The sequence below is a fragment of the Balaenoptera musculus genome, chromosome 16 (genome assembly GCF_009873245.2).
Source record: "Balaenoptera musculus isolate JJ_BM4_2016_0621 chromosome 16, mBalMus1.pri.v3, whole genome shotgun sequence".
NCBI classification, from domain to species: Eukaryota; Metazoa; Chordata; class Mammalia; order Artiodactyla; family Balaenopteridae; genus Balaenoptera; species Balaenoptera musculus.
Genome location: NC_045800.1, coordinates 40,819,024 through 40,838,649, shown reverse-complemented (window position 1 = coordinate 40,838,649; position 19,626 = coordinate 40,819,024). Strand labels below are relative to the sequence as shown.

The 19,626-nt window shown below is 38.1% G+C and overlaps 1 protein-coding gene across 3 annotated transcripts in view; it reads right to left on the bottom strand.

Annotated features, from left to right (window-relative positions):
- The window catches only part of PRKG1 (protein kinase cGMP-dependent 1), a 1,248,399-nt gene that overhangs the window by 222,772 nt on the left and 1,006,001 nt on the right, over positions 1-19,626 (bottom strand). For all 3 annotated transcript variants that reach the window (XM_036828090.1, XM_036828088.1, XM_036828091.1), the window contains one exon: positions 6,045-6,122. In XM_036828090.1, the coding sequence (XP_036683985.1) occupies positions 6,045-6,122 (78 nt within the window). The remainder of the gene's footprint in view (positions 1-6,044; positions 6,123-19,626) is intronic.

Genomic DNA, 19,626 nt, shown 5'->3' with positions numbered 1-19,626 from the left:
TTTTTAAAATTTTATATATATATATATATATATATATATATAATTTTTAAAATTAAGAATCAAAATAGAAATTAGATATTTTAAATGGGACACATAAAATTAATCTTTAAATCTTCAATAAACAATATCAATGTGCTCAACCAACATGTTTAACCAAAAACAATTCAAAACAAAATAAAATGTTTTAGTATAGATTCAACAGGTTTTATAAGCAAAGCAATGTTTGTTGTAAAGAAACATGGAAAATCAGAGATTTGTGGGGCAGACCCAGCCGGAGAAAAGGGTTGTCAGGTAAGCATTTTCCTACCTGTGTAGTTAACAGATTATAAAAATGAGGAGTTCCCAAATCAAAGCATCTCCCTTTTCAAACAATGTTCTACACACATTGCTCAAAAATTGGTCCTGTTATTCCAAAAACAAAAAACAAAAAAATGTTCCCTAATGTAGAAAAACACTTTTCGGAGCTGTATCTGATAATTTGGGTCATGTACAGGTAAAGAATATTTTTCTGAGCTTGACGTTTGCCTGCATTCCTTTAGTCATTAGTTAAATTCAGTGTGGCTCAGACCTATGACTCCCCTGAGTCTGGTTTGACAACTGAACCTTTTGTGCAACACAGGAATGAATTAGAATCTCTTTCACCATGTGTCCACTACCGTCCCCCAAAACATCTCTGGTGAATCTTATGTTCGTGATTCTCTTTCTGGTACTTCTACTTTAATGAGTGTGTGTACATGCACTCACATGCACCTCATTCCATGCATAAATACCATATATTTTCCTGGTTTTAAACTTTATATAAATAATAACATGCCACACATATCCTTCAACTTGTTTCTTTTGATCAGCATTGTACTTGAAATTTATCCAATTCATCCATGTTAATATATGTAGCTGTAGTTCATTTCCTGTTTGTATACTATGCCATTATATGAATATTACATAGTTCATTGATTCTTCTCTATATGTAAATGTGGGCTTCCTCCAGGTTTATTGTTGTTATATATTAGTCTGTTGTGCTATTAACAACATTACTTATGAACATTTTTGCATGTTTTGTGGTGTCCATGGGTAAGTGTTTCACTAGGATCAAAACTTACGAATGAAAACCAAGGTTATAAAGTATACGCATCTTCAATTTTACTAGGTATTGACTCAGTCTTGGAACAAAGATGTCACACCAAGTTATATTTCTACCATCAGTGGATGAAAGTTCATATTGTACTATATTGTCATCAACACTTGATATTGTCAGACTTTGATTTTTTGCCAAAAAGGTCAATATTATATGGCATTTCTCTGATTATTAATAAAAGTAGGGTATTTTTCATATTATTTTATGGGCCAGTTGTATTTCTTTTTTGTGATTTTTTTGCCTATTTTTCTATTGAATTAATTGTCATTTTTTTATTGATTCACAAGACAGTAGTTTAGCTTTTCACTGTATTTATGATGTCTTGCCAAAGCTATTAATTTCAATGTAATCATATTTAACCACATTATCCCTTATTGTTTGTACTTTAGAATTCTCATTTAATAAATTTTTTCCTATCCCAACATGACAGAAGTATTCTCCTAATTGTCTTTTGATTTTTTTTTCTAATTTTTTCTTTTGCATTTAGGTCTGGAATTGACCTTATTTGTACAGTGTGAGGTCAGGATCCAATTTCATATATCTACCTATGGATAACTAATTGTTTTGGAATATGTATTACCCATGCTCTCCTAACTCAAGTTTCCATAGATCTTGAACCTTTATTTGAGCTCACTGTTCTCTTATTCTGATATATTTATCTAGTTCTTAGTAGAATTAAGACATTTTCTTCTATACCTTATAATAAGTCTTTATATCTACTGAAGTAATTCTCCCCTATATATTCTTCTTCCTTTCAAATGTTTTAGCCATTTTTGTCTTTTGCTCTTCATTCTAGTGTCCTTTTTTCTTTTCACTTAAAAATATCTTATTCTTATACAATTTTTGAAGGTTACTTTCCATTTACAGTTATTACAAAATACTGGCTATATTCCCTGTGCTGTACAATACATCCTTCAGCCTATCTTACACCCAATGGTTTGTACCTCCCACTCCCCCACACCTACATTGCCCACGCTCCACTTGTAACTACTAGTTTGTTCTCTATATCTGCGAGTCCTCTTCTTTTTTGTTATATTCACTAGTTTATTGTATTTTTTAGATTCCACATATGATATCTTACAGTATTTATCTTTGTTCTGCTTATGGCAAAATTTCATTCTTTTTCATGGCTGAGTGGTATTCCACTGTGTGTGTGTGTGTGTGCGCGCATGTGTGTGTATACATAAATATATATATATATACACACACAATACATCTTCTTTATCCATTCATCTGTTGATGAACACTTAGGGTGTTTACATGTCTTGGCAATTATAAGTAATTCTGCTATGAACATTGGGGTGCATGTATCTTTTTGAATTAGTGTTTTGGTTTTTTCGGATATATACCCAGGAGTAGAATTGCTGTCATATGGTAGTTCTATTTTTAATTTTCTGAACCTCCATACTGTTTTCCACAGTGGTTGCACCAATTTACACTCCAACCAATAGTGTACAAGGGCTCCCTTTTTTCCTTGCGAGCATTTGTTATTTGTAGACATTTTGATAATAGCCATTCTGACAGGATGTGGCTACTGAGAAGCTGAATATTTTGGTTAATTTAATTTAGTTAATTTTAATTTAGTGACTTGAGACTAATGGCTACCACGTTAGGTTGTGAAGATATAGAATAGTTCCATCAACAGAGGAAAAAGCACTGAACGATGCTGATCTAGCTAAGCTTATATTAATTTTAATAATTTATCTGTCTACATAAAAAACTCAAGCTAAAATTATACCACCTGTAAATAATTACTGTTTATTTCTTCATTTCCAAACATTATATCTTTTTCTTGACTTACTGCAATGGTTGGGGTGTTTAGTTACATGGTGAACAGAAGTGGGGATAATGTGCATGTTCGTTCTTGAAATGAAATTATTCATGTTTCACTCTGATATTATATATTTTATATATATATATATATATATATATACACATATATATATGTCACATACAAACAAAATTTCCATAAGAGCATACTTCCCATATTCAGCAACACTGAATATTGTGTTAAGCCCATTTGTTTAACCAACATGCTTAAGCCCTTGTTAATTCTAAGCAAAGCCATGTGGTTTTAAGTGGCATTTAATGAACAAGAATTTTTGAAATACTTTTTTCTAATGGTAGCATACAAGATAAGTTAAATAGAATCAGAAAATCAAAATGCTTTTCAATTATTATTGAAACTCTGAAATTGTATCGACCAATCCTGTTCAATTTTGGTTCCACTTACTTATGGAGAGTTTTTTTTTTTTTTTTTTTGATGCAACACAACTAGAGGGACATAGGCATAAAGTTTTATCAGAGGTATTTTTCTTGCTCAATTATGAATCCTTGAGTGCATATGGTTCACTGTTGGGGGGGACAAGTCAGGTTTCCAGGCAAGTGGAACAGACTGATTAAAGTATAAAGAACTAACTCAGCTTCTACCTGAGGCAGAACCAGGTACTCTAGACATCACTGAAGCATCTGCCCAAGTTTTAGAAAAATCAGTTTGTATAGGTTTAATGGGGAAAAAAACAAATATTTCCAAGCTTATTTTATAATGTTTTTCTCTTTGTGTGAATGTGCTTTATAGAAAAATAAAAACTGTTTTACTCTCAAATAAATGAACTTGAACAAGGGGAAATCCATTTGTAGTTGTACAGCCCCTGTTGTGTGTCTCTGTCTCACATTTTCTAAGGAAAAGCCAGGTTGGGGGTAACAAAGAAAATATCTTTGTCAGAGTTATCCTTTATAAATTCGTAAATGTACATGAAAACAAGGTGACATCTGTACACCTAGAACAACACACATAATTTTAGAATATTTCAATTCTACAACTTATTTGCCTGCTCACCTGAACCTACTCTCATTCTCTTATCATTTTCTATTGCTTCCTATTGGGACTGAAGTGTGTTCACCTTCTGCTTCTTAAAACTTAATGTAGTAACTCCAATACATTAATATTAGAATTCATATAATTAACATACTAAATAAATCATATATTATTATATAATTAGTATAATTAAGAATCATGGCAGCTAAGTTGTATGACCTGAAAAAGAAGGTCAAGAAAAATCTATGCCTGGTTTAAAAACAAAAATCTTGGATGTGTCCAAAAATTCCAATATATTCTTACTACTTCTCTCCCAGAATCCCTACAGTGGTCTGAAATACTGCCAAGGGAATCAGTTCCTCTGGTGTAATACCCATGCTATTTCTATGTATACATATTACAAAACTCATAAAATAGCACCACTAATGCACCTGTCTTCAGCTGAAACTAGTTACAAACCACAACTTCTTTTAGGTAGTGCTGGAATTTGCAGTAGTTTGGTAGTCACAAAAGCCTGTCAGAAATTTCATCTTAATGGATAAACATATCATTCCATGAGAGCAAAGAATTAGCAATATAATATAAAAAAATAAATCTAGGATTGCCAGGGCAAAAAGTCCCCCTGTGACCAATCAAATAATTTACATCCATGAGGATTTTCAGTTTTCCCTGATTCTTCCATCGATATTAAGAACAAAGCAATAAATGGTAAGCTCAAACAATTTATATATAAACCTCAAAATCTTAACATTTCTTATCCTCTAACATTGGAAAATACAAGATATAATTTTACCCATAACTGTGGTCAGATGTCATTTCATGTTGCTTTTTAGGAAGCCAGTCCCTGACTTCTATTTCTATCCCAGGCTTTCTGATATCAGTCAAAAGAACAGGTATGAAAAAGTATAAATACTGTTTTCTTCCCTTTAGTGGGATATGCCACTGGTGTAAACATTGACATATGCACATTTAAAATTCACAATTAGTCCAAAGAGAATTCTCTAAAATGTGATCCAACAAAATCTATAATCTTTCAACATATCCTGTTCACTGTGGCTCTGTTAATCTCTCTTGCCTATTTTACATGAGCCATAAGGTCAGTCATATTTGTTAAATTAGAAGAAATAAATTTACTTATTTTTTAAAAGTGATAATTATAAAAGTGAAAACTGCCATATAAATACCCTTGTACCTGCATTTCCTTCCCAGTGTTTTACTTTACTTAGTACTTATAACTTCTTTTTAAGGATCACTTACTGTAAAGCAAAATAAGTTCAAATCACATTGCACATAGTGAAATGACACTTAAATGCAATAATGATTTAGGACTTTACTGTTGAAAGGAATTTAAGGTATTTTTAGCAATATAATATTAAAGTATTAATCTACATGTCTTCATTTTCCAATTCTCTCAATTTCATATTTGGGTTTTTTAAATTATTATTTATAATATTAAACTTTTAAAAATTATGTAAGGAAATAAATTATGATTTTTATGTCCCTGTCTACCCTATATTTACCCCTTCCCCTACACTTAACCACTTCTAATAATTTCTTAGTATCCATTAAAGATTTCTTTATGAAGATACAATGAAACATGAATATATTTACTTCCTGATTGGCCTCAGAGTGTTAAATAACTTGCCTAGGGAGTACTAAAACTAGTAAGTTTCATAGCTGGATTCAAACTTGGGCCATCTGATTTCAAAGTCCAGATATTTAATTATTACAATATTACTGCTCCTAACGACTGGATGGATTTTTTTTTCCTGTTAAAGACTTTTTAAAGCAACCTTAGTCTTTTCTTTTTTAATTATTATGGAAAATTTTCCATTTATGCAGACATATCAGTGGCATCTAGCATCATGATTATTATACCATAGAACACAGGCTGTTTGCTGGTCTTCAAAGTTATACTTTTTCTTTCTTCTTCCGCATTTTCAGGAAATACATTCTCAAAGATTTCTTTATCAGTTTCAGAAAAGAAAAAACCTCAAACAGCTCAACACCCTGCACATATGCTCCTCCACGGGTTGCTGATGAACCCCAGGCCCCCCTTGTGCATCTCTCTCTCATGCTACCAGGGCTTACCTTTCCTTTGCTGATGATAAAGAAGGTGTCCCCTCTTGCACCTTGCCTGATGATATATTCCCCATTTTCATAGTGGGTCTAAAAAACAGAAACAGGAACAGAACATAACATTAAGAAAGAAGTAATTTACTAAACAGCTCAACCTCTTCAAGTATTAGCTCCTAAGGGATGGAATCACCCTCATGGTGTTTTATCAGAGCTTAGAATCCATCATTATTTAAAAATGAATAATAGTGAACACAATAATTACAAAGAAATCTATCCTCCTCACTTTAAAAACTATTTTGTTAGTGCCATTTTTCTGGGTGATGATATTCATATCTTTAAATTCATTCATTTTAATAGTTGGATCAAAATATTCTTTTCTCCCATCAACTGAGCATGAAATAAAACACAACTGATCATTAAACGTGTCTTTCTGCATTATTTGTCATTCTCATTTGGTTTTAGTATTCCTGTAGTGACAGAAAAAAAAAAAAAAAAAGGCTGAGGAAGTACTATGGCATGTAGCATTTTTAAAGATCTTCATTTTGAAACCAGGTTGACTTTTGGTGTGGGTTAGATGGCACTAGCTCCTTTTTAAGGCACTGCTTCAGGCTTTAATGCCCTGCTTCAGCAATTTAGGTTTGGCCTTTTCAAACAGAATGTCTTTATTTTATGTACTGAATTCTGGTCCAGCATCTGTGAGCTCATAAACCACCAAACCAGGGGCAAAGTAAGGCAAAGTAAAGCAAGAAGATTATCACAGTCAGTGTGTCAGTGTTCTGATTCGGGCACGGTGACTAGGTACATTCCCAGGGTGAAGACTGCTCCTGCAATGAACAAAAGTAATTGCTATAAGGAGAGGTGGGAGAAAGCATATTGCTGGGTCAGGAGGTATAACAGAAAAATGAGAACTGTGCCATTTGGCCCTATCTTTCTCTGCAGTTTAGCAAGGGAGCCATGTTTTGGGAAAGAAAACATGACTCTGTACACTCCTTAGGAAACAGATTTCATGGTTTGCAAACAATGCTCACCAGGCCAATGGCTGTGATTTGTCATTATACCTCAACACTCTTAATACTTTATTCACTCTTAAAATTACCTTTCATTAATATTTCATATTAAGAATAGCCATGATTTTCTGGGAATGTAAATTGATACAGCCACTATGGAGAACAGTATGGAGGTTCCTTAAAAAACTAAAATTAGAACTACCATATGACCCAGCAATCCCACTACTGGGCATATACCCTGAGAAAACCATAATTCAAAAAGAGACATGTACCACAATGTTCATTGCAGCACTATTTACAATAGCCAGGACATGGAAGCAACCTAAGTGTCCATCGACAGACGAATGGATAAAGAAGATGTGGCATATATATACAATGGAATATTACTCAGCCATAAAAAGAAATGAATTGAGTTATTTGTAGTGAGGTGGATGGACCTAGAGTCTGTCATACAGTGAAGTAAGTCAGAAAGAGAAAAACAAATACCATATGCTAACACACATATATGGAATCTAAAAAATAAATGGTTCTGATGAACCTAGAGGCAGGACAGGAATAAAGATACAGACATAGAGAATGGACTTGAGGACATGGGGAGAAGGAAGGGTAAGCTGGGATGAAGTGAGAGAGAGGCATGGACTTATATATACTACCAAGTGTAAAATGGATAGCTAGTGGGAAGCAGCTGCATAGCACAGGGAGATCAGCTCAGTGCTTTGTGACCACCTAGAGGGGTGGGATAGGGAGGGTGGGAGAGAGGCACAAGAGGGAGGGGATACGAGGATATATGTATACTTATAGCTGATTCACTTTATTATACAGCAGAAACTAACACAACATTGTAAAGCAATTATACTCCAATAAAGATGTTAAAAAAAGAATAGCCATGATTTTCTTAATATACCAAGAAAATTAACATACTATCTAATGTTACTTTTTTTTTTTTTTTTTACTCTAAAGTAATGTATTTTCCTAATAACAAGTTTTTTAAGTAAAAAAGTTCCTCATTTCCCTTCCCCAATCTCAACCATTAGATGGTAAATACAGTCTGGTGTGTATCTTTCAAGACTTTTTCCTGTGCTTTTAAACATATATATCTATGTGCATACAAACAATTATTTCTAAATAAAAATAAGATCAGGGGCTTCCCTGATGGCGCAGTGGTTGGGAATCCGCCTGCCCATGCGGGGGACGCGGATTCGATCTCTGGTCCGGGAGGATTCCACATGCCGCGGAGCAACTGGGCCTGTGCCTCACGGCTACTGAGCCTGCGCTCTAGAGCCCGCGAGCCACAGCTACTGAGCCCGTGTGCCACAACTACTGAAGCCCACATGCCTGGAGCCCGTGCTCCGCAACGGGAGAGGCCACCACAATGAGAAGCCCATGCACCGCAACGAGGAGTGGTCCTCGCTCGCCACAGCTGGAGAGGGCCCGCGCGCAGCAACGAAGACCCAAGGCAGCCAAAAATAAATAAATAAATTTATATTAAAAAAAAAAAAAGATCAAATGATGCATATTCTTCAACCGACTTATTTAACAAAATATCTGTGTTCCATTTTCATATCTTGTTGCTTAGAAAGCAACAGTGGGAAGCAGGTGTGAAAAACAAAATCACAATAGTCTATTTTCATATATTGATTCAAGAAACATTTCTGAGTGCCTCTGAGTCAGGCCTGGTTACAGGCACTGATGATACGAAGATGAAAAAGATAACAATCTCATGTTAGCACTGTCGCGTAGAGCCTTCTTTGATAGTGTTAATGTTGTAAAGCTGCACTGTCCGATATAGGAGCCACTAGCCACATGTGGCTACAGAGCAGTTGAAATGTGGCCGGAGTGACTGAGAAACTGAATTTTTAAATGTATTTAGTTTAAATTAATTTAAATTTTAATACACGTGGCTAGTAGCTATTGTATTGCACAGGTAGTAGATAAAACTGACAAGGGAAGAGCTACAATCTATAGCAGTAGGGGAGGGGGAAGGGTGGAGCGTCTTTCCCACTCGTGATGTTTTTCACTTTGTGAATGGAGCTCAATTAGTAAAACTCAGGACCTTTTTCTGCCCTTTTCCTCACTCTGCACCAGAGGAGACAGTGTAATTTATCTGACTGATAAATTTGGAAGTAATCTATATGCTCATCTCAGACTCTCATCACTTCCTGATGGGAGGTAGCTCCCCACAGAGGGCTGGCATTCTCTGTTGCTTGTCTAGGGGAAGAATCTTCTCCCTAGCATAGTGAAGCCTGCCCCTGTCTGGGCGTCTGTGACAGGACAAGTAAGTCGGCCCAAACAGCATCCAGTTTGGAAGGCTGTTTGTCTCTCACTCTTAAGCTACATTCTCTAGCCTAGAGTTTATTAGTGATAATAGTAATATTTTAGTCCCATTTATTTGCCTCCAGTTGAGAATGAATGCACCAAATCTTTCTTCTTTCTTTCTTTTTTTTTTTTTAGACCTGAAAGAGCAATTTATTATTTCTCTTGGTATAGTATGTTAACTAGATGGTTCTTTGGCTTCCCATGGTGTCGGCTGGGATAACTGCAAGGCGTAATGCCTCACGCTTGTGAGCATTTGGTGCCGGTGCTGGCTGGGGGCACAGCTGGGACTGTCAATGTCTGCTTTCCCCCACGGGAGCCTCTTTATGTGGCTGCCCGGTCTTCTCCATATCACGGTGGTCTGGGAGTGGGCCAACTTCTTACATGGCAGCTGGCTTCCAAGGGTGCAAAAGCAGAAGGTGTCAGGCCTTCCCAAGACCCAGGCCAGGAACAGGCCCCCTATCACCTGTGCTGCATTCAGTGGGTTCAAGCAGGTCCCTGGGCCAATCCAGGCACGAGGGGAAGGGACTGCACAAACATGTGAACCCCAGGAGATGTGGGGCACCGAGGGCTGCCAAAACCCAGTCTGGCACACACCTCAAACTTCAAGTGTATAGAACGGAGCTCCTGGCATCCTTTTTCTAGTCCTGTTTCTCCCATGCCTTCCCAGTATCAGCAACACCAACTCCATCTTTCCAGGTGCTTGGGCCAAACACCTTGGAGTCATCTTTAACTCTTCTATCTCACAGGCCCACAACTGCTCTGTTGCCAATCTGGCTGCTCCACATTCAGAAGATGCCCAGAACTCAGCCACACCTCACGTCTGCTGCTATGGCCACCATCTCTTCTTGCTCAGTCTATGCATTCACCTTCTAGCTGGAATCTCTGCTCCTGCCTGGCCCTTCAGTGCTTTCCCCACATAGCAGCCAGGCGATTCTGTTAACACACAATCAGTGCCTGTCCCTTCTCTGCTCACACCCCTGCAGGGGCCCCTATACACAAGTACAGTGTCCTATAGTGACTTCAACGCACTAACAGCTTCTGTCCTTTTGCTTCACTGACCTCACCTTTCACCCCTCTTCCTCTCATTATGTCTGTTCTGTTCACACCACTTCCCTTGATATTCCTTGAACATCCAGGCCCAGGCCCACCACAGGGCCTTTGCACAGGCTCCTCCTTCTGCCTGCAATGTGCCTACACACCAGATATCTATGACTCCTTCCTATCTTTACTCAAATGTCACTTTCTCACTGAGACCTATCCCAGCCTGCCTTTTAAATCTGTTCCTCTCCTCTATACTTGTGAACCTCCTTGAAATAATTTTCTATGTAGCACTTACCATCAACATCTGTCAGGGTTCGGGTAGAAGAGACTGCATCCTTGGGAGAAGGAGGAGATCAAAGAAGGATGAATGATGGGAGTGTGGGCAGGATTAGGGGATGAAGGAGTGTTGGAGGTAAAGTGTCAGGGAGCAGGATTACTGGACCCTGCTGAGAGGTGAAGCCATGTGACATAGAAGCTCAATAGGAGCTGGAACTGTGGCTTTTGATAAGGAACATCCACTGCCAAATCCTTGCCTGGTTTGGAGGGAGCAGAGGGAGAAATACTCTGACTTCTTTCTTCTCCACCCTCTGGTGTCCTGCTGGGGCACCCCTTGGCTGAACTCAGCTGGAAGTCATGAGACAAGGGAGCCTTCCCATTCAGGTCAGCTTCTGGGCAGAGAGAAGTGCCAGGAAGAGTGAAATGTTTCAGCCCCATGTTTAACATATCATTCATTTAATCATTTGTCAGCTGTCTCCTCCACTAATGTCAGCCCTATGGGGGATTTTTATGTTGTTCCCTGCTGTGCCCCTTGCAGCTATAAGAATGCCTAGGTGTGAACTAAATATTTATTGAAAAAATGGTTTAAATTATAAGGATATTTAGTCTCTCATGTAAAAAAAAAAAGTCTGGAAATCAAGCAATTTCAGGCCTGCAATTTGTTGGTACAACAAATCCTCCAAACACTCAACTTCTTTCTCTCTTTCAGTTATCCTCACTGGATGGGTCCTTATGGTCCCCAAGATGACTGCCACTGCTCCAGTCATCACAGCTGGGTCAGAAGCAAAAAAGGCAAATTTCTCATCTTACCATTCCTTCTAGGGAAAAAAATCCCAGAAATCCCTAGCAATCATCCTTTTATGTCTCCTTTGAGTTGCATGCCTGTTCTTAAATGAATGTCTGGCACGATGAATAGAATTATTCCAAATGCTTCTCATTAATCAAGGTCACCCACTAGGGCTGAAAAGAAACCATTTAAATGAAATCAAAGCTCTGGCAGTGGGAAAATGGAAAGGAGGGACTGGGGAGGCACCCAAGAGGGTATTTACTTCATGGACAAACCTGAACAGTCTCTGAAGGATCAGGGCTGAGATGGGGGTGGAATACAGAGGAAGGGCTAGTAAAGCTGGGATACTAGGCTGTGAGAGGACTTAGAGTCCATGGAAACTGTCTCCACTGAGCTGTGGTTAAGGACAGAGAGGCACCTGCCCCTGGCGACAGTACAGAGAGTATATGAGAATTAGGGGAGAAAACCAAGGACTACAGATGGCACCTCAACCAAAGAAGCAAATGTGTACAGGTCCAAGCAGCTCCAAAGTGGAAGGGGCTGCCCCACTGGGCAAGAGGCACCACATACCAAGCACACACCAATGGAGACTAGGTGAGCATGGGCCAGAACATTGCAAAGGAGATTGAGGTGACTGTCCAAGGATGCCTGAGGGCCAATTTTAGGCACCCTATCAGCCTTGAGATGCTGTGATTCTCTGAGAGGTTGTATTTCCCAAAGATGGCCACAAAATATCTTCCATTCCACCAGCTCTCCTGCATGGTGACTTTGTGATTCTCCCATTAAGAGTGGAGTCTAATTCCATGAAATTTCTAAAAATCTTATATGTTCTGGTATAATGTTATAAGTCATAATTCTAGTTATTACTTTAAAATGTATATCTCAGAAATAACTAAATTTCCTTGTCAATTGCATTATTATGAACTTTCATCAGATCTTTAACCATGGTCATTTTTAAGTCTTTTGTCATTTATAGACAGTTCTGGGTGTACTCTGATGCTTTTGCAAAAATGTTCCTATAAAAGGGTTTCATCTTCAAGGAATTCATGGAAAAGACTCTGACAAGTACAGGTTTCTGGTAACTGACTATACTGCTGAGCTGAATGAATAAGCATTTTCAGAACTCTAATGGAAAACTGATGAATTCATAAAAGTACTAACAAAAGATCAAGATGAAAAAAAAAATTAATTACATGGGACTGAGTGAACTGATGAGGATGATTATAATTTTTGTGACTTTCTGTTTGAATAAAAAATTTAAAAAAAATTAAAAAAAGAGTGAAGTCTAACTGCCCTCCCTGTGAAACTGGGGTAGCCTTAATGGCCTTGTGATGGTATGGTTACAAGGGTGGCCTTGTAACAAGAGCCTACATGGAAACGATGCTGATGACCTCCAAAGTTATATCACAAAAGGCCATGCAGTGTCCACCAGGTTCTCAGGAGGCTCCCTCTGGAACCCAGCACCATGCTGTGAGAATCCCAGGCCACATGGAGGGGCCATGAATAGGTGATCTGATGGACAGTGGCAGTCAAGCCTAGCCTCTGAGTCACCTTAGTCAATGCAGTTGGGAGAGAGACATGCAAGTGGAAAAACTCCCAGCTGAGGCCACCCTTAGCATCTGAGTGTCCCCATATGAAGTCCTCAACGTCATGGAGTGGAAACAGGCTATGCCTATTGTGTCTGACTTTCTGACCCATAGAATTTGTGAACATAATAAAATCGTTCTTATTTTATGCCACCAGGCTTTGGGGTGGTTTTTAATGCAGTAATAGATAACCCCAACAGATTCCTTGGGGAATGTGCCCCAGTACTTGGTCCCCACCTTCTCTGGGAAGCTCTGGCTCTGGTTGGTGCTGGAGTTCAGAGCCTACCAACAGCTACAGAGAAATATGGCTTCCTCTTCATCCTTGGACTCATGGCCCTTATCTCATGGAAGCTTCACAATAACCATGGAAGGAGTTCCCATAGCAAAGCTAAAGTGAACACAGCCTAAGTTAACTGTCTCAAGGTAACACCCCTAATAACAGGTAGATGGGGAACTTCTCCTTTCACATTCCCTGACAACCTGTGGTGGAGATGGTGGAATGGCTGGGCCATGTCCCACTCACATCCATCTCCTTGTCTGTGGCTGGGCAGTCCGGTGTGGCCAATAACCAGTCTCTATTATGTTGCAAAGAAGAATGCATCATGTCACCTTCAGTGATACACAAATAGATCAGTCACAACTTCCTAACTGTAAGTGACAGAAAATCCAAACCCAAATGGTAAATGATAAGGTACTGAGTCACAAAACAGCATAGTCCAAAGTTAGTGGTGTCTACCAGACATGGACCTGCCCACCAGAAAGACAACATCCAGCCTCACCCACCAGAACACAGGCACTAATCCCTTCCACCAGGAAGCCTACACAACCCACTGAACCAAACTTAGCCACTGGGGGCAGACACCGAAAACAACGGGAACTACGAACCTGAAGCCTGTGAAAAGGAAACGCAAACACAGTAAGTTAAGAAAAATGAGAAGACAGAGAAACACACAGCAGATGAAGGAGCAAGATAAAAACCCACCAGACCTAACAAATGAAGAGAAAATAGGCAGTCTACCTGAAAAAGAATTAATAATGATAGTAAAGATGATCAAAAATCTTGGAAACAGAATGGAGAAAATACAAGAAACGTTTAACAAGGACCTAGAAGAACGAAAGAGCAAACAAACAGTGATGAACAACACAATAAATGAAATTAAAAATTCTCTAGAAGGGATCAATAGCAGAATAACTGAGGCAGAAGAACGGATAAGTGACCTGGAAGATAAAATAGTGGAAATAACTACTGCAGAGCAGAATAAAGAAAAAAGAAGGAAAAGAATTGAGGCCAGTCTCAGAGACCTCTGGGACAACATTAAACACACCAACATTCAAATTATAGGGGTACTAGATGAAGAAGAGAAAAAGAAAGGGACTGAGAAACTATTTGAAGTGATTAAAGTTGAAAACTTCCCTAATATGGGAAGGAAAATAGTTAATCAAGTCCTGGAAGCACATAGAGTCCCATACAGGATAAATCCACGGAGAAACACGCCATGACACATATTAATCAAACTATCAAAAATTAAATACAAAGAAAAAATATTAAAAGCAGCAAGGGAAAAATAACAAATAACACACAAGGGAATCCCCATAAGGTTAACAGCTGATCTTTCAGCAGAAACTTTGCAAGCCAGAAGGGAGTGGCAGGACATATTTAAAGTGACGAAGGGGAAAAACCTACAACCAAGATTACTCTACCCAGCAAGGATCTCATTCAGATTTCATGGAGAAATTAAAACCTTTACAGACAAGCAAAAGCTAAGAGAATTCAGCACCACCAAACCAGCTTTAGAACAAATGCTAAAGGAACTTCTCTAGGCAGGAAACACAAGAGAAGGAAAAGACCTACAATAACAAACCCAAAACAATTAAGAAAATGGTAACAGGAACATATATACCGATAATTATTAAATGCTCCAACCACAAGACATAGACTGGCAGAATGGATACAAAAACAAGAACCGTATATATGCTGTCTACAAGAGACCCACTTCAGACCTAGGGACACATACAGACTGAAAGTGAGGGGATGGAAAAACATACTCCATGCAAATGGAAATCAAAGAAAGCTGGAGTAGCAATTCTCATATCAGGCAAAACAGACTTTAAAACAAAGACTATTACAAGAGACAAAGAAGGACACTACATAATGATCAAAGGATCAATTCAAGAAGAAGATATAACAATTGTAAATATTTATGCACCCAAGATAGGAGCACCTCAATACATAAGGCAAATGCTAACAGCTGTAAAAGGGGAAATTGACAGTAACACAATCATAGTAGGGGACTTTAACACCCCACTTTCACTAATGGACAGATCATCCAAAATGAAAATAAATAAGGAAACACAAGCTTTAAATGATACATTAAACAAGATGGACTTAATTGATATTTATAGGACATTCCATCCAAAAACAACAGAATACACTTTCTTCTCAAGTGCTTATGGAACATTCTCCAGGATAGATCATAGCCTGGGTCACAAATCAAGCCTTGGTAAATTTAAGAAAACTGAAATCATATCAAGTATCTTTTCTGACCACAATGCTATGAGACTAGATATCAATTACAGGAAAAAATTTGTAAAAAATACAAATACATGGAGGCTAAACAATACACTACTAAATAACCAAGAGATCACTGAAGAAATCAAAGAGGAAATCAAAAATACCTAGAAACAAATGCCAATGAAAACACGATGACCCAAAATCTATGGGATGCAGCAAAAGCAGTTCTAAAAGGGAAGTTTGTAGCAATACAATCCTACCTTAAGAGACAAGAAACATCTCAAATAAACAACCTAAACTTCCACCTAAAGCAATTAGAGAAAGAAGAACAAAAAAACCCAAAGTTAGCAGAAGGAAAGAAATCATAAAGATCAGATCAGAAATAAATGAAAAAGAAATGAAGGAAATGATAGCAAAGATCAATAAAACTAAAAGGTGGTTCTTTGTGAAGATGAACAAAATTGATAAACCATTAGCCAGACTCATCAAGAAAAAAAGGGAGAAGACTCAAATCAATCGAATTAGAAATGAAAAAGGAGAAGTAACAACTGACACTGCAGAAATACAAAGGATCATGAGAGATTACTACAATCAACTATATGCCAATATAATGGACAACCTGGAAGAAATGGACAAATTCTTACAAATGCACAACCTTCCGAGACTGAACCAGGAAGAAATAGAAAACGTGAACAGACCAATCACAAGCACTGAAATTGAAACTGTGATTAAAAATCTTCCAACAAACAAAAGCCCAGGACCAGATGGCTTCACAGGCGAAGTCTATCAAATATTTAGAGAAGAGCTAACACCTATCCTTCTCAAACTCTTCCAAAATATAGCAGAGGGAGGAACACTCCCAAACTCATTCTACAAGGCCATCATCACCCTGATACCAAAACCAGACGAAGATGTCACAATGAAAGAAAACTACAGGCCAATATCACTGATGAACATAGATGCAAAAATCCTCAACAAAATACTAGCAGACTGAATCCAACAGCACATGAAAAGGGTCATACACCATGATCAAGTGGGGTTTATTCCAGGAATGCAAGGATTCTTCAATATATGCAAATCAATCAATGTGATAAACCATATTAACAAACTGAAGGATAAAAACCACATGATCATCTCAATAGATGCAGAAAAAGCTTTCGACAAAATTCAACACCCATTTATGATAAAAACCCTCCAGAAAGTAGGCATAGAGGGAACTTACCTCAACCTAACAAAGGCATATGAAAAACCCACAGCCAACATCATTCTCAGTGGTGAAAAACTGAAACCATTTCCACTAAGATCAGGAACATGACAAGGTTACCCACTCTCACCACTATTATTCAACATAGTTTTGGAAGTTTTAGCCACAGCAATCAGAGAAGAAAAAGAAATGACAGGAATCCAAATCAGAAAGGAAGAAGTAAAACTGTCACTGTTTGCAGATGACATGATCTATACATAAAAAATTGTAAAGATGCTACCAGGAAACTACTAGATCTAATCAATGAATCTGGTAAAGTAGCAGGATACAAAATTAATGCACAGAAATCTCTTGCATTCCTATACACTAATGATGAAAAATCTGAAAGAGAAATTAAGGAAACACTCCCATTTACCATTGCAACAAAAAGAATAAAATACCTAGGAATAAACCTACCTAAGGAGACAAAAGACCTGTATGCAGAAAATTATAAGACACTGATGAAAGAAATTAAAGATGATACAAAACAGATGGAGAGATATACCATGTTCTTGGATTGGAAGAATCAACATTGTGAAAATGACTATACTACCCAAAGCAATCTACAGATTCAATGCAATCCCTATCAAACTACCACTGGCATTTTTCACAGAACTAGAACAAAAAATTCCACAACTTGTATGCAAACACAAAAGACCCTGAATAGCCAAAGCAATACTGAGAAAGAAAAACGGAGCTGGAGGAATCAGGCGCCCTGACTTCAGACTATACTACAAAGCTACAGTAATCAAGACAGCATGGTACTTGCACAAAAACAGAAATATAGATCAGTGGAACAGGATAGAAAGCCTAGAGATAAACCCACGCATATATGGTCACCTTATCTTTGATAAAGGATGCAAGAATATACAGTGGAAAAAAGAAAGCCTCTTCAATAAGTGGTGCTGGGAAAACTGGACAGCTACATGTAAAAGAATGAAATTAGAACACTCCTTAACACCATACACAAAAATAAACTCAAAATGGATTAAAGACCTAAATGTAAGACCAGACACTATAAAACTCTTAGAGGAAAACATAGGCAGAACAGTCTATGACATAAATCACAGCAAGATCCTTTTTGACCCACCTCCTAGAGAAATGGAAATAAAAACAAAAATAAACAAATGGGACCTAATGAAACTTCATAGCTTTTGCACAGCAAAGGAAACCATAAACAAGACCAAAAGACAACCGTCAGAATGGGAGAAAATATTTGCAAATGAAGCAACTGACAAAGGATTAATCTCCAAAATTTACAAGCAGCTCATGCAGCTCAATATCAAAAAAAGAAACAACCCAATCAAAAAATGGGCAGAAGACATAAATAGACATTTCTCCAAAGAAGAGATACAGATTGCCAACAAACACATGAAAGAATGCTCAACATCATTAATCATTAGAGTAATGCAAATCAAAACCACAATGAGATATCATCTCACACCGGTCAGAATGGCCATCATCAAAAAATCTACAAACAGTAAATGCTGGAGAGGGTGTGGAGAAAAGGGAACCCTCTTGCACTGTTGGTGGGAATGTAAATTGATACAACCACTATGGAGAACAGTATGGAGGTTCCTTAAAAAACTAAAAACAGGGGCTTCCCTGGTGGCACAGTGGTTGAGAATCCGTGTGCCAATGCAGGGGATACGGGTTCGAGGCCTGGTCTGGGAAGATCCCACATGCCGCTGAGCAACTGGGCCCGTGAGCCACAACTACTGAGCCTGCGCATCTGGAGTCTGTGCTCCACAAAAAGAGAGGCCACAATAGTGAGAGGCCCGCGCACCGCGATGAAGGGTGGCCCCCACTTGCCGCAACTAGAGAAAGCCCTTGCACAGAAACGAAGACCCAACACAGCCAAAAATAAATAAATAAATTAATTAATTAATTAAAAAAAAAAAAAAGAGAAAGGGGAACTTTAAAAAAAAAAAAAAACGAAAAACAGAACTACCATACAACCCAGCAATCCCACTACTGGTCATATAACCTGAGAAAACCATAATTCAAAAAGAGTCATGTACCACAAGGTTCACTGCAGCTCTATTTACAATAGCCAGGACATGGAAGCAACCTAAGTGTCCATCAGCAGATGAATGGATAAAGAAGATGTGGCACATATATACAATGGAATATTACTCAGCCATAAGAAGAAACAAAACTGAGTTATTTGTAGTGAGGTGGATGGACCTAGAGTCTGTCATACAGTGAAGTAAGTCAGAAAGAGAAAAACAAATACCGTATGCTAACACATATATATGGAATCTAGAAAAGAGAAAAAAAAAATGGTCATGAAGAACCTAGGGGCAAGACAGGAATAAAGACGCAGACCTACTAGAAAATGGACTTGAGGATATGGGGAGAGGGAAGGGTAAGCTGGGACAAAGTGAGAGAGTGGCATGGACATATATACACTACCAAATGTAAAATAGATAGCTAGTGGGAAGCAGCCTCATAGCACAGGGAGATGAGCTCGGTGCTTTGTGACCACCTAGAGGGGTGGGATAGGGAGGGTGGGAGGGAGGGAGACACAAAAGGGAGGGGATATGGGGATATAGGTATATATATAGCTGATTCACTTTGTTATAAAGCAGAAACTAACACACCATTGTAAAGCAATTATACTCCAATAAAGATGTTAAAAAAAAAAAAAAAAATTTAGTGGTGTCTGAAATGGCTGATCTCAGGGGTTAAATCATAAGCACCAGAGGCTAGTTTCCCTCCTCTCCTCACAGCTCTGTCTTCCCCGTGTTAGCTTCTCATGAGGGTCCAGGGCATGCCAAGATGGCAGCGGGCTCGACTCATGTTCCAGACAGATGGCTCTTTCAT